The sequence below is a fragment of the Petaurus breviceps genome, unplaced genomic scaffold (assembly GCF_028583685.1).
Source record: "Petaurus breviceps papuanus isolate PSGF00001 unplaced genomic scaffold, PetGlider_PUasm1.0 118, whole genome shotgun sequence".
Lineage (NCBI taxonomy): Eukaryota > Metazoa > Chordata > Mammalia > Diprotodontia > Petauridae > Petaurus > Petaurus breviceps.
Genome location: NW_027185616.1, coordinates 9846468 through 9859827, shown reverse-complemented (window position 1 = coordinate 9859827; position 13360 = coordinate 9846468). Strand labels below are relative to the sequence as shown.

The 13360-nt window shown below is 40.3% G+C and overlaps 1 protein-coding gene across 3 annotated transcripts in view; it reads right to left on the bottom strand.

The window, feature by feature from the left end:
- Window positions 1-10299: 10299 nt before the first annotated feature.
- PARN (poly(A)-specific ribonuclease) overlaps window positions 10300-13360 on the bottom strand; it is a 200433-nt gene continuing 197372 nt past the window's right edge. For all 3 annotated transcript variants that reach the window (XM_069085981.1, XM_069085988.1, XM_069085997.1), the window contains one exon: window positions 10300-10570. In XM_069085981.1, the coding sequence (XP_068942082.1) occupies window positions 10518-10570 (53 nt within the window). In that variant the 3' untranslated portion in view covers window positions 10300-10517. The remainder of the gene's footprint in view (window positions 10571-13360) is intronic.

Sequence of the window (13360 nt, the reverse complement as noted above, 5' to 3'; positions counted from 1 at the left end):
AATCAAGATGGTTTTCATGCAGAAGATACTACTTCAACTGAATTTTGAATTTTGGGAACAAGGAAATCTTTGAGGCTAAAGCAGGGAGGGGATATGTTTAATATAAAGGACAGAAATGGGAGATGAAGTGCTTGCCATGTGTGAGGAATAGGAAGAAAGTCCATTTGGATGGACCACAGCACACGCCCACAAACAAGACACTCCATCTCTCGGCTCTAGGCATTTTCTCTGGCTGTTGCCCATGCTTGGTACTCTCCCTTCTCATCTCCACCTACAGACCTCCCTGGCTTCCTTTTAAGTCCCAACTAAAATCCCATCTTCTACAGGAAGCCTTCCTGAATCTCTCTTAATTCTAGTGTCCTCTCTCTTTCAATCATTCCTATTTATCCTGTATATAGCTTACTGTGCATATGTTTGTGTGTTTTCTCTTCCATTCGATTGTAAGTCCTTGTCTTTTGCCTCTTTTTGCATCCCCAGCATTTAGCGCAGTGCAAAGTTTACTGAATGATTAATGAGGCAGGAAAGATAGGTTAGATAAATGATGCTAAAATATAAGCAGAGGAGCTTATTGTCTTGTCCTGGGAAATTTATTGAGTAAGTGGCATGGTCAAATCTGCATTTAAGAGAGGTCACTTCAGCAGCTGGGTGGAAAGATCGATTGGAGAAGACAGAAACGAGGCAGGAAGACCATTAGGAGGCTATTAAAATGGTCCATGAGAAAGCTGAACTATGGTGGTGGCTTTGTAAGTGAAAAGTAGGGGTCATATGCGAGTGAGGGCACAGAACATTCCAAGCATGGCGGACAATCAGTGGAAAGGTATGGAGCCAGGAGATGCAGTACTGTGTGCAACGAATGTGGGGCAGTACCTGAGTGCCTGGAGGGGAGTAGATCGTAAGGAGATTGGGAAGGGAGGAAGAGGCCAAGTTAGGAGGAGCTCAAAATGCCAGAGGCCTCTTTATTTAATCCTAGAGGTAATGGGGAACCATCAGAATTCATTAAGTACTTGTGTGTGTTGGGGGGTGGGGGGCCGGGGAGAGAGTGACATGGTCAATTTAAGTTCTAGAAAAATCACCTTGGTAACTGAATGGAGGATGGATTAAGTGGGGAGAAATTTTTCAGCAAAAAAGTGAGGTCCTTAGCTGGAGATGATGGGGTGGAAGGAAGACAGCAAGTATAAAATGCTTAAGGGGCAATAAGATTTGGGAAGTGAGATAAAGAACCAAATGGAGAAGAGTAAAGTATTTCCTAGTTGCTGTGAGAGTACCCTTAAGGTTAGGTAACATTAATTTGTAGTGTACTCAGCCAATTTGGCTAGTGTTTTTTGCCCTTCATTCTCAAAGAGAACCAATGACTTCAAGCAGCATAAGCTGGAGTGCATGAGGCAGACTTAAGAGTAATACAGGGCCAAGGTTTAGCATGTGATGAACAGCACGAGGACTAAAGGATCCGAGAAGAGAAGACAGTGTGGGTTTGAGTCCGGGGGGTGGTGCTAATGTTCCTGTGCGTCTCTGGCAGTCTGCTGAAGGCTGTGGACAGACCCCTTCTCAAAATCATGCTTTAATGCATAAAATAAACAACATGAGGTAACAAAGGAAACTGATTATACTGTGATAGTTATCAAAATACTGACAGGACATGTGTGCACTCCCGGACCGCAGGTTAAGAAGCTCTGCCTTAAAAAGTGCTGAAGGGTGAAGAGGCTAGACATGATGATTGATGAAAATAGGTTTCGTAGGGATGAGGCAGAGGGAAAGACAAAGTGATAGCAGATTATAGTCAGACAAATTTTGGAGCTTTTGATCATGGAAGTGGAACACTCATGGGTCATGGTGAGATCTATGGTGTAAACGTCCCAGTGCATGGCTAAGGTGGAGTGAAGGAGTGAGTGAGTCATGAGATTTAAGGGCACTGATGAAGTGGGAGGTTAGTGTTTGAGGGAACATCAACAGAAATGTTTAAGTCCTCTGGTGTAAAAGCAAGTAGGAAAGAAAGTGAACTAGTGAGTAGAAAAGAAAGTGAACTCAGGTATTGAATTCCTTGAGATTGGAGGGAGAATGAGTTGGGGATAACAGTCACTATGATCTGACTGGGGGGGGGGTTTAAGACAATGAACTTCAGGGATGGCTAGGTGGTGAAGTAAATAGAGCACTGGCCCTGGAGTCAGGAGGACCTGGGTTCAGATCCAGCCTCAGACACTGAACACAAAAACTGCTAGACATGTGACCTTGGGCAAGTCACTTTAATCCCAACTGCCCTCCAAAAAAAAAAAAAAAAAAAAAAAAGACAATGAACTTCAAAGGAGGCGAGGTTGTTGAGTGGCACAGGGCAAGTCTAGAATTGATAGTTGGGGAGCAAGGAGTATTCCAGCTCCCTCTCCAGATGAGTGTGATGAGTAATACAAAAAAATGCTGGCTATTATTACTGAAAGAGTAATTAATGCTAGGAAAGGTGCCAGGGATGCATTGTCATTTGGGGAAAACCAAGCCTCTGGAAGTCTACACAGATTAAAAGTATATGACTGCAGAAGGTATATGAATGCAAAAGTCTTTATCAAGCACTTATGAACCAACTGTATGAGAGAAGGAGGTCCAGAAAGAAATGAGTTCATTGTGGATAGGGAATTGCTAAAGACACAGTGTAAAGGGTGGGCTGAGTTGGAGTAGGACATGAGAGTATAGGGATACAGGAAAAGGTCAGAGCCTCTAGTCTCTCAGGGAATGTAAACACTAAAAGAAGCTCCAAGTTCCATGGGAACACCTACACATGACCCCGGGCCATCCTGGGCACTATGCCTTCTTTGTTCTGTTTCTGTATAATGCCTGACCTGGCCTGGTATTGGTGTGGGGATCCATTATGCCATTTTGTCCTGTAGCTGCCCAGGACAACTGGTCTGGGGAGCAAACTCCCTTAAGCAACCTAATTAACTCTAATAAATCTACCCATATTTACTGCCAAGCTGGCCTGGTTCTCTTTCTTTGGTTATCTCAGTATTCTCTCAGAAAGTCTGTGTTCCTAAAATTGACATATCAGGGCATACCTTACAACTGACAAAATTTGCAAGATAGTCTACCCCCCTACAACTCTTGTGTCCTTCCATAGGGGTGAGATGATATGTTGGGGTTGAGGAGTAATTTACTGCTAGGGAAGCAGGAATTAACTACTAACAGAAAAACAAACTAACAGGTGCTGGGAGCCTGTTAGCCCAAAGGGATGGTTGTGGCTGGTAGGTCACCCTTGAAGATTGATGGCCCCTTCTCTTCTCCCACTTTAGCTTAACCAATCCTATCTTCTCTTTTAAAGCCTTCATGAAATGGAAAGCTACAAATGTAGAAATAAAACAGAACGAGGAGTTCCTGAGCTTCTCTCCCCTCACTTACCAACAAATGGATCCTTTAAACAGTTACCTTCATCACAAAGACACAGGTTTCAGGACCTTGGGTACAGGAATTTTTTTTAACCCAAAGTCATTTTTCTCCCAGAAGCATTATTTTCTCTGGTAGGGTTACAGCCAAATTTTTGTTGCTTTTAAAAATTCACTTTATTTTTTAACAGGCAGATCAAAAGAGAAACTCAGTAGAGGGTGAGTTGTTTTTTGGTCTTTTTCTGTTTTAGACTTGAAGGCTGCTCTCAGATCTCACCATTACCCAGGAGTGTGCCACTTCCATTGGGCTTGGGGTGAAGCATTAGCTTTGACACTAGCTATGTGACCTTAATTACAGACCTCATTTTACCACTCTAAGCCTCAGTTTCTTCATCTGTAAAATGGAGATAATGATACTTGCACTGCCTATCTTATAATGTTGCTGTAGGAAAGTGCTCAGTAAATAAAGCACCATAGAAATGAACTATAATTATCCCTCTGATAAAGTATATTTGCTTTCAGAACTTAGCTGCTTCTCAGCACATTGGTCTGTTTTTACAATACAGAAAGGTCTGGAGCATGCCAAGGTTGGTCTCTTATTGCAAACAGAACTTCTGGAAGGGCCTGCAAATTTCCTCCATGCATCTGGATGCTTGTGCACATTTCATTTGGCTTTCCTTCCTCACTCCCCAACCCTCAGGGGAAAATATTTGGAGTCTCTGTTTCACCACTGTGGATGTCTCTCTTAAAAGCTGTAAATAGGTGCTTTGTGCTGGGTGGTTAGGCTGGCCTGACCCCTCAGATTCAGCCCTCATGGGTTCTACGTGCTTTTATTGAACAATGCAGATGAACCATGCAGAAGAACAGGACATGACCTGAGGACTCTCAGCTCCACCTTTCAACATGAGGCTGCAGGACTGGCCCTCCTAAGTAAAACCGTGAAGTAATCTTTATCTATGCCTCAACTTCCATCATCTGAGACAGCCCTCTCCAGATGCCTAGTCTTTTCAAGGTGCCCCTGGATATCTCTTAACATTAAGGGATCATAATATTCATTTACTATAGATGTTAACAACTTAATGTTGACTTTCCCAAGGGTACTTGCATTTTAAAAGATGACCTTAGAGAGAGCAAAACAACCCAAAGGAATTGCAAGAGGTAGTTTACAACATTAAAAAAAAAAAAGAAACTTCTAAGAATTAGAATAAAGGCTGATACCCAAAGAGATGACCTGCTTATGTTCCTAGGGCTATGGCTGGCAGAGGTACTGGGCACTCCACTGGTATCCTCAAAATGTCAGGAGAGGAAATCCCCCACCCCCCAACATTAGGTGAAGCCTCCTGTGGTAGCTATGGGCATCTGCGTCAGTGGAGGGAACATCCCAACTGATGAGATCAGAGATCCGTCTCAGTATGTGAGAGGAGAAAAGGGAAGGACTTTCTGCTTCAGATTATACCTCACAGGCCTACTCTGCCTAGTAATACAGTTCCTTACCTCTCTTCCTGTTAGGTTTGGGACATCACTGTTGAAGATTTACAGATCTGCTCAAAGGCATGGGTTGTCCATGATCAGCAACGGTTCCAACATGAGAATAACCAGGCTTCCTGATACAACAGTACCTTTGTTTAGCACTCAGCATGCCTTAAAAACAGAATCTTTTCCCTGGTGCTTCCTTGCTCCCTTCCTGCCTCTCTTCTGTCCTGACTGGGGTAAAGATCTATATTGAAAAGATACAAGGATGCCTTGGGTTTTGTAGTTTCTTTTTGACAAATGAAGGGGGTGGTGATTAGAAAGGAAGGGAGACAGAATGAATGGGCATTTATGTATAGGCATTTGTTATAGTTATAAAGCTACATTAAAATATACTATACCATTCTAAATATAGATGAAAATGTGTACAAAGACAGCTGGATCCCAGGCCTAGCATCCTAAAACTTGTCACAAGTTCACAGGCGTATTATGGAGCCATGAATAAAGGGCAATGCTATATAGACCACTTTCCAATCTTTGCTTCTTTTTCCTATCCTTGTCTAGCATCTCCCTTCCAAATGATGCTCTCTAGCTTCTGATGCCCCTCATATTGGGAAGGAAAACAGTTAGTCTTTAGAGAAAGTATTGTACTATATACCTGTCAGAGATCCTACTTGAGAAAAGAAGGTACTAGGGCTCAAGGATGATGTCTTTTGATTTCCAAAATAGCATGTGACAGCAGACATTTTATACTTACAAACTGGCCACTGTTAGTGACTCCTACACTGAAGGGCTAAGTGAATAATGTGCTTATTTCTCCAAACTCAATTCCTGACTTGGGGAGATTTTGTAGCTGTTAATCCTTTCTTGAAGAGGGTTAATGACAGGATGAGGGTGATGTTCTGACTTGCATGTGAATTGCATTTAAGTAGCTGCACAAAGTGGTCAGCCTCACTCTCTTAAAAGCCAAGGAAATGGGTGGCTTCAAATTGAAAAGTGAGAAAATGAGGATCTAAAAAAAAATTACTTCTAGGTTGCTTAGTTTTTATGACTTGTCATCAGAATATTGTAGGACTGACTGATATACACAGAAATCAAGATAAAGATTAGACTGTAGGGGTGGCCAGGTAGCTCAGCAAGTAAGAGCACCGGCCCCAGTGTCAGGATGACCTGGGGATCGAATCCAGGCTCAGACACTTAGCACCCACCCAGAAACACCTGGCTGTGTAACCTCAAGCAAGTTACTTAACCCCAATTGCTTAGGGGCGGCCAGGTGGCTCAGTGAGTAAGAGCCAGTAAGACACTGGCTCCAGTGTCAGGATGACCTGGGGATCGAATCCAGGCTCAGATATTTAGCACCACACCCAAAAATAACTGGCCATGTAACCTTGAGCAAGTTACTTAACCCCGATTGCTTTAAAAAAAAAAAAAAAGATTAGATTGTGGACTGACTATAGCTGTAGAGTCACACAAAATTCCTCTGTCTCCTTTCCACTTTGAATCAAAAAGCCCTAGTTCTAACAAATGGGCAAACATTTACCTGGTGCCTTTTGTGACTACAGAGCTCCAGGAAGTGCTTTCTAAGTCCCTTGTCCATCCAATCTCTCTCCCCAGCAGATTGAGGCAAACCTGATGGATGGAACTCATGGCCTACCCTAGCACGATGATTTGTTTGATCAGTTTCTAGACTAAGAGGTCTAAGGGAATACACATTATAATCATAGGAGCATATTCTAATGCCTTCTTATCTCTAAATGCCAAGCTCTTAGGAACCATTTTCATTTACTGAACATTTACCAAGTACCTAGTATGCACAAGACCCCAATTCTGAAATTGATTGTTCTACATGTGAAAAAGTTGCAGGGAAGGACCTGTATTTCTAGGATTAACCCACCTGTAAAGGTGACGAAAATCTGGAAAATAGTCCTTGCTTCCCATCCTCCCATCTGATAGAAAAGGGTAAAAGTTAAAAATGATTCATTTGTACTCTGGCTGGTATTCCTTATTCCATGGAAAAGTTGGCCTGAAATTGGCTTATAACATTTCCCCATATAATACAGCATAGTTTAGAAAGGTTCATTTAGCACACATGCATTGCTTCCTGTGACTTCAGTTTTCTTAGTCTAGAGTTTCATGATATATTTCACTTAAAACACACACATAAACAGGCATACACCAATAAAACAAATAAATCCACACACGTTTTCACAATCCCTCCCTAACATAATAGCTTTAAAAACCCCAAGTTTAAGAAAATGGTGTTTTAAAAAAAAAGTTGCTTTTTTTCTGGGGGGGGGAGGGGGACCAGGGGCAGAGAGATTATTTGCCTTGTCAAAAGCACTTCAGTCTTCTAAACAGCCCCTCCCATCTTGTGCACTTGTGAGGCTCTCCCATTGACAACAAATGGCCAGTTAGTCCCAAGCACTTAAGAATGAAGTCCAACTGTTTGTTACCTGATAGAGGGAGGCTTGGGGATACAAATGGCTAAAGAGCTGAAGGATTATGGTAATACTTGAACAAAGGCTATATGAAATGGGCTGAAGGTGCTAATAAATGTTCATTCTTTTTCCTTCAAAAAGTAGTTTTTTGCCATGTATCATTTGATTGTCCTCCCCCTTCCCCGCCCAACCCCAAAGAGTGAAACCTAGTAAGTCATGAGATCATAAAGAGAATCCAAAAAAGATTGATCTATTTTTAATACTCACAAAGTCTTTTTTGCCAGGAGACAGATTTTCCTGGCCTGGCAGGCAGTGGTAACTAAGGACACATTTGGTTAATGTTTTTATGTCATAAATGCTTTGGTTTTCAAAAAATTACACGAGAAAAGTTGCTAAAAATGTGTGAGGACATGTACCCCATTGGAATGATGAGTCCACCTCCCTTCTAATTTCAATTAAAGACAACTGCTTGCCAGTCAAGAAAGTCATCAACTGTTCTTCTGTCTAGTAACTTGACCTGCCCTTCAGCATCCCTCCTCTTCGCCACTGCACAAATGGAAGAAAGACCCAAAATAAGAGCTCATAGTTATACTATTTTAAGGTTTGCAAAGCACTTATCTCATTTGATCTTTACATCCTTTTAAGATAGGTGCAATTATTATCCCCCATTAGTAGATGAGGAAATTGAGATGCAGAGAGGTTTAGCGACCTATAGAAGATCATACAGATTATGGGTAATAGCTAACCACTTATACAGTGCTTACTATGTGCCGGGTATGGTACTAAGTGCTTTACAAATATCTTCTTATTTGATCTTCACAACATGAGAGGTAGGTGCTTATTATTCTCATTTTACAGATGAGGAAACTGAGGCAGAAAGGTGAAGTGATTTACCCAGGTGTCCGAGGTTATATTTGAACTCATGTCTTCCTGACCCCAGGCTCTGTGCTCTATGCACTGCACCATCTAAGCTAGATTTCGAATCTGAGGACTTGGATTCAGATCCTGACTCTGTCACATACCACCATGATGATCCTGGACAAGTCACATAACCTACTTGGGCCTCAGTGCCCTCCTTTATAAAATAAGGGTGTTGGTCTATTTCAGGTGTGCCAAACTCAAGTAGAAATGGGGGGGGCCTCTCAACCATCTATAATGATTCCCATGAGTTTCAAAAATGTAGTATCCATGTTTTATTGTAGATTTATTTTGCTAAATATTTCCCAACCATGTTTTATGATGGTTCAGGCCACATTCAAGAACTGTGGGTTTTTGGGTGTGGGTCTGCTGGCCAGGTGTTTGACATCTCTGAGCTAGTTAGATGACTTCTAAGGTTTCTCAACAGCTTTAAATCTTATGACTATAAACTGCCTGAAACTGTATACAATGAAATGCAACTATATCTGGGCTCCATCGCTACTACCAGGTATGGTTACAGCATTCTAAGATAATGAGCCTATTTCCATAAAACTTGAACATAAAAACATGAATGTTAAAAAATATGGTCACGGTCTCTTTCATGTGGAGTTAACTTTGATCATTAATTGCTATTTCCAAATTTTTCATTACATTACAAAAATGAGATGACCACTTGTTTGTGTTTTTAAGTTTTAATTTCTAAGTTCAATGGAGTCCAGCATCTTCTTTCAGAGTCTTCTCACTGAATATCTTTCACTGCTTTTCTTTATTCCACCTTATGATTTTTTTTCCCCTTATAGTTGTGGGTAATGGTACAATCAGAGGGAATGAGAATTGTCTCAGAATGGTTCTTTTTGGCAGTGAATGCATGCTTGTTGACTACTCAAGTTGAGTTTGATAAACTGGGCAAGGCTGGAAAAGTGAGGAGGAGAGAAGGAAAACAGGGTTGTTGTTTTTTTTCCCCAGATGGGAAGTGTTGTATAAATCCAAACTGACATGTCCACAGAGAGCTCTAGGCTTGTCATTCCTTCTAACAGTCTACTGAAAGACCTCAAACTGTTATGGCACCACTTTACACAGCTAATTTAGTGCTAAAACGGCTGAGAATGTGGTCCAACATAACACAAGGACAGAGGTAAAAAAAGACCAATCCTGCCAAATCCCCAAAGACTAATCTAAGTAACCTCTTTTTAGACAACATTTTCAGGGGTAGCTTTCAGAGGAGAATATAAAGAAAGGGGGGAGGAACATCAACTAGTATAGCTAGTAAAATTTTTTTTTAAAAACTTAAAAAAACTTTTGAGTCCTATGAAAATTTCTTTAATTTTTATCTTATGGAAATACATTTTCATTTTTATTTCTATGATACAAAAATGTTGAATATCTAACAATGATCTGAAGTAGATCTGGACTAAGGCAGATCCATGGAATTTTGTTTTTTCTTTTGTTTAATTGGTTGTTTTTTTCTTTTAACAGAGAAAGGGCTGGTGTATTTTGTAGGTCTGTCAGAGATTTCATACAAAGACACACTCACACACACACACAAAACTTTTATCAAAGGATCTCGCCATGCCTCTCCACCCCTCCCCAAAAAATCTATATCAAGATTTAAATAGTGAACATGGCAAATGTGTATCAAAAAATAACTCTTTCGTGTCCCCATCTCCCACATGAGAAAATCATATCGCAGAAAAGTCACTCTATAAATTATGGTTTCAATAAGCTGCTGGATATGTCAGGTTCATTTCTGAGCTGACAATGGTAGAAATCCTCTTACTGGAAAAACAAGCTTGAGAATGCAATGTTTTCTGGAAGAGGAATGGGTGAAAAGCAATGAGATGGTGACAGGCCTATTTACTGGGAGAATGATGACCATGTGTTGCCATTGCCTAAAAACCCCAATATGAAGAGATGTGTGATAATGCTGAAAGCAGGATAGAGTTCAACACAAAATCTTGACAACGGCATAGAAGAAAGAATGCCAGCGGCTCATTCTGTACATTTCACAGCCAGCATTCCATCTCAGGTGGCCCCAAACATACTTAAATTTGATTATCTGATCTAACATTAATGACAGCAAAAGCTTCACATGTGACAGACAAACACATTCAATCAGTTAATGAGATATACATTTATGACACTCTAAAGCTGCAATGATTGTTCAATGAACAGTTTAAAAAAACAAACTGGTTTTTCAGGAGACATACTTTGTTTTCAAAACCACGCCCACACCACATTTTATTAAATTAAATACAGTATGGCTTCCAAGTGGTGTAAGTCTGGTGATTTCTCAGAATCCGAGTCCCTGCTTTCTTCATTCAACTGTTGGCTACCATGAATCAGGAACTTCAAAGAGCTTGGCAGAACTGCTTGAGATGCTTCCTAGTGGAAAAGGGGGGGAAAAAAAAAACCAACCACTTTACAATCACAGATAGCATCTTGAAAAAAAAATGCTCAACAATTCAAAGCAGAGATAAGTGTATAGCTCTGGTTTGGGAGACTGGCTTTCATACCCAGAGCAGGGTGGGGCCAGCTGCATAAACCACAACTAGAAAAAGCCCTTTGGGACCATGTCTGTATTTACAAAGACTGGAGCAGGGCAAATAATGAAAAGCTGCAGAAAACCATAGTCAGAAAATGCCAGAGAGCAGGATTAAAGGAATTTCAGGGTTGATGTGGATTGCTTCTGTCTCTTTGCTTTCCCCTTTTTATTAGAGATGTTAAAATTTTATAAAATACAGAGTATTATACTCCTGAACTTCTAAACCCACTATCTATAACCACTGGCCAAAAGACAAAAAGCATGACAAAGTCAGTTTCTTTGTCTTTGATCAACAGAAAACATTATCCACAGTAACAGCAATCTTGTAAGGATGATCAACTGACTTAGCTACTCTGATAAAGACAATGATCCAAGACAATTCCAAAGGACCCACAATGAAAAATGCTATTCACCTGCAGAGAGAGAACTGATGAACTCTGAGTGCAGACAAACACTTTTAAAAACTTTTATTTTATTTTTTCTTTTGCAACAATATGGAAATATGTCTTCCATGATTCCACATATATAATTGAGATCAACTTGCTTACTTTCTCAAGAAAGAAGGAGGAACAGGAAAGGAGAAAATTTGGAAGTAAAAAATGTTTTCAAATGATTGATATTTTTTTTTAAAACACGTAGCTGGGAAACATTTAAAAAATAAATAAAATAATTTTTAAAAAGGTAAGTGGGCATGAGATAGGTCAAAATTTTTAGTTTCTTGTCCGATGGATCTTCAGCCTAGATTTGTGATGAAGACCATAAGACTATAAGAGGAGAGGAATAAGACAGTTCCTAAGCAGGCAGAACATTTTAGAAAGTCCGTGTGAAAAAAGGATGAAGGGGTTAAAAGTAATACTTTGGATGACTCACTGTACTAAGACAACTCATTCACAAATCACTTATTCTAAAAAAGATGTCAGGTCACAAAGAGAATATCATGTAGAAACATCCTTTTACTTTGTTCTGCTGTCACAGAAACATTACAGAATCCCAGAGTTCAGTTAATTTTTATAAAGGTAAAACACACACTGCCAAGTATTAGTTATACAAGAAATCAGTAAATTAAAAAAATAGCTGAGAGGAAAAACAAATTATTTACATAAAATAAATATTAATTTAATTGAAATTTGTGGCTAATGTTAGGTTGGAAAACAAAGTCCATTATGCAAGTGTAAAAAATGGAGCAAACGAGATATAATCATATACCATGGAAGTCACTCCAAGATAAGAATTGACAGGTGTGTATGGCTGTAGTAGAAAAAGAAATGGCCTAGGACCTGGAGGCTGAGTTCTAGCTCTGCCATTGATTAACTGGGTGACCCAAATCAGGCAATTTAGCTTCTCTCAGCTTCAATTTCCATATCCGTAAAATTGGGGTAAATAAATATATGCCCCACGTACCTTGTGGGACTGCTTTGTAGATCAAAAACTAATGTAAAGTATCATTAGTGAGTCAATCTGTAAATTATAACTACACCTTCATTATGAGAGCCCAATTTACCTCAATGTGAGCAGGGAAGTTTCCCCTCAAGTAGGCCAAGACTTGGTTATTTCTTAAAGTTTAATCATTAAATGAAACAAACTGGAGTAGTGACAAAGTCAGGTTTGAAAAAGCCATGTCTCTGCCTCCTCTTCCCTCCTCACCCCCAAGGCTTTAAGCTTTCTCTGTAACACTTAGAACTGAACAAAACAAATTCTGCAGGCCATAAGAAAGGACATTTTCTGACATTAAAAATGTGTGCATATATAAAAAGTGGTATTATAAACTGTTGTTTGTCCTTTGTTCTGAAAGAGGACTATGATGTCAGGAAGGTAATGCCATGACTTGCAAGCACATTGGATTTAAGTGAGGCAGGGCTGTGCAGGGTCATCAGCCTCACTCTCCTCCAGAGTCATCAGAGTCCGGTGGCAAGACATAGATCAGGATGACTGGAGATGTGGGAGATGCAGTGGGAGACCTTGACCTTTTTCAACTGAGCAGGTCTGTTTGTCCGAGGGAACACCCAGTCAGTGATTAAGGCTAGGTAAGAAATGAGGCAAAAAATGGCCTACTTTACCTCATCAAAAAAAAAAAAAATCAATCTAGGAGGGGAAGATGCTCAGGGTTTCTGGCCAAAATAGAAACAAATGCTATTTACATTCACTCTGAGCCTTCAGAGCCCAAACAAGGATCAAGTGAGGTTTGGCCAATCAGTGAGAACCAGAGTGATCTGGGTTTTAGGGCATGGTCAAGCAGCTCCATTTGAATCCCAATCGGCTTTATCAAAGCCTGCTTTTCCTGTGCTGTATTTCAAGAAATCATAAATGAAACTATATGGGGCAAAATAGTTAATTGTCTCAGTTTTTTTAATGATAGAACAAATAAGTAGGGAATAAAAAAAATCTAGCCCATAAATCCCAAGATATCTTGCTAGGCTTCAGTGATCAAAATTTATATTCCTTTGGGCAGAGTGCCCACAGGTAAAGGATATGATTCCCTGAGTGAAAAGAGGGAGAGGAGGGGTACAAGGAAAGAGAGAAACATGGAAAGATGCAAGGAGAGAGGGAAGGAAGGAAGAGAGAGGGAGGGAAGGAGGAAGAGAAGAAGGAAGGAAGGAAGGAAGGAAGGAAGGAAGGAAGGAAGGAAGGAA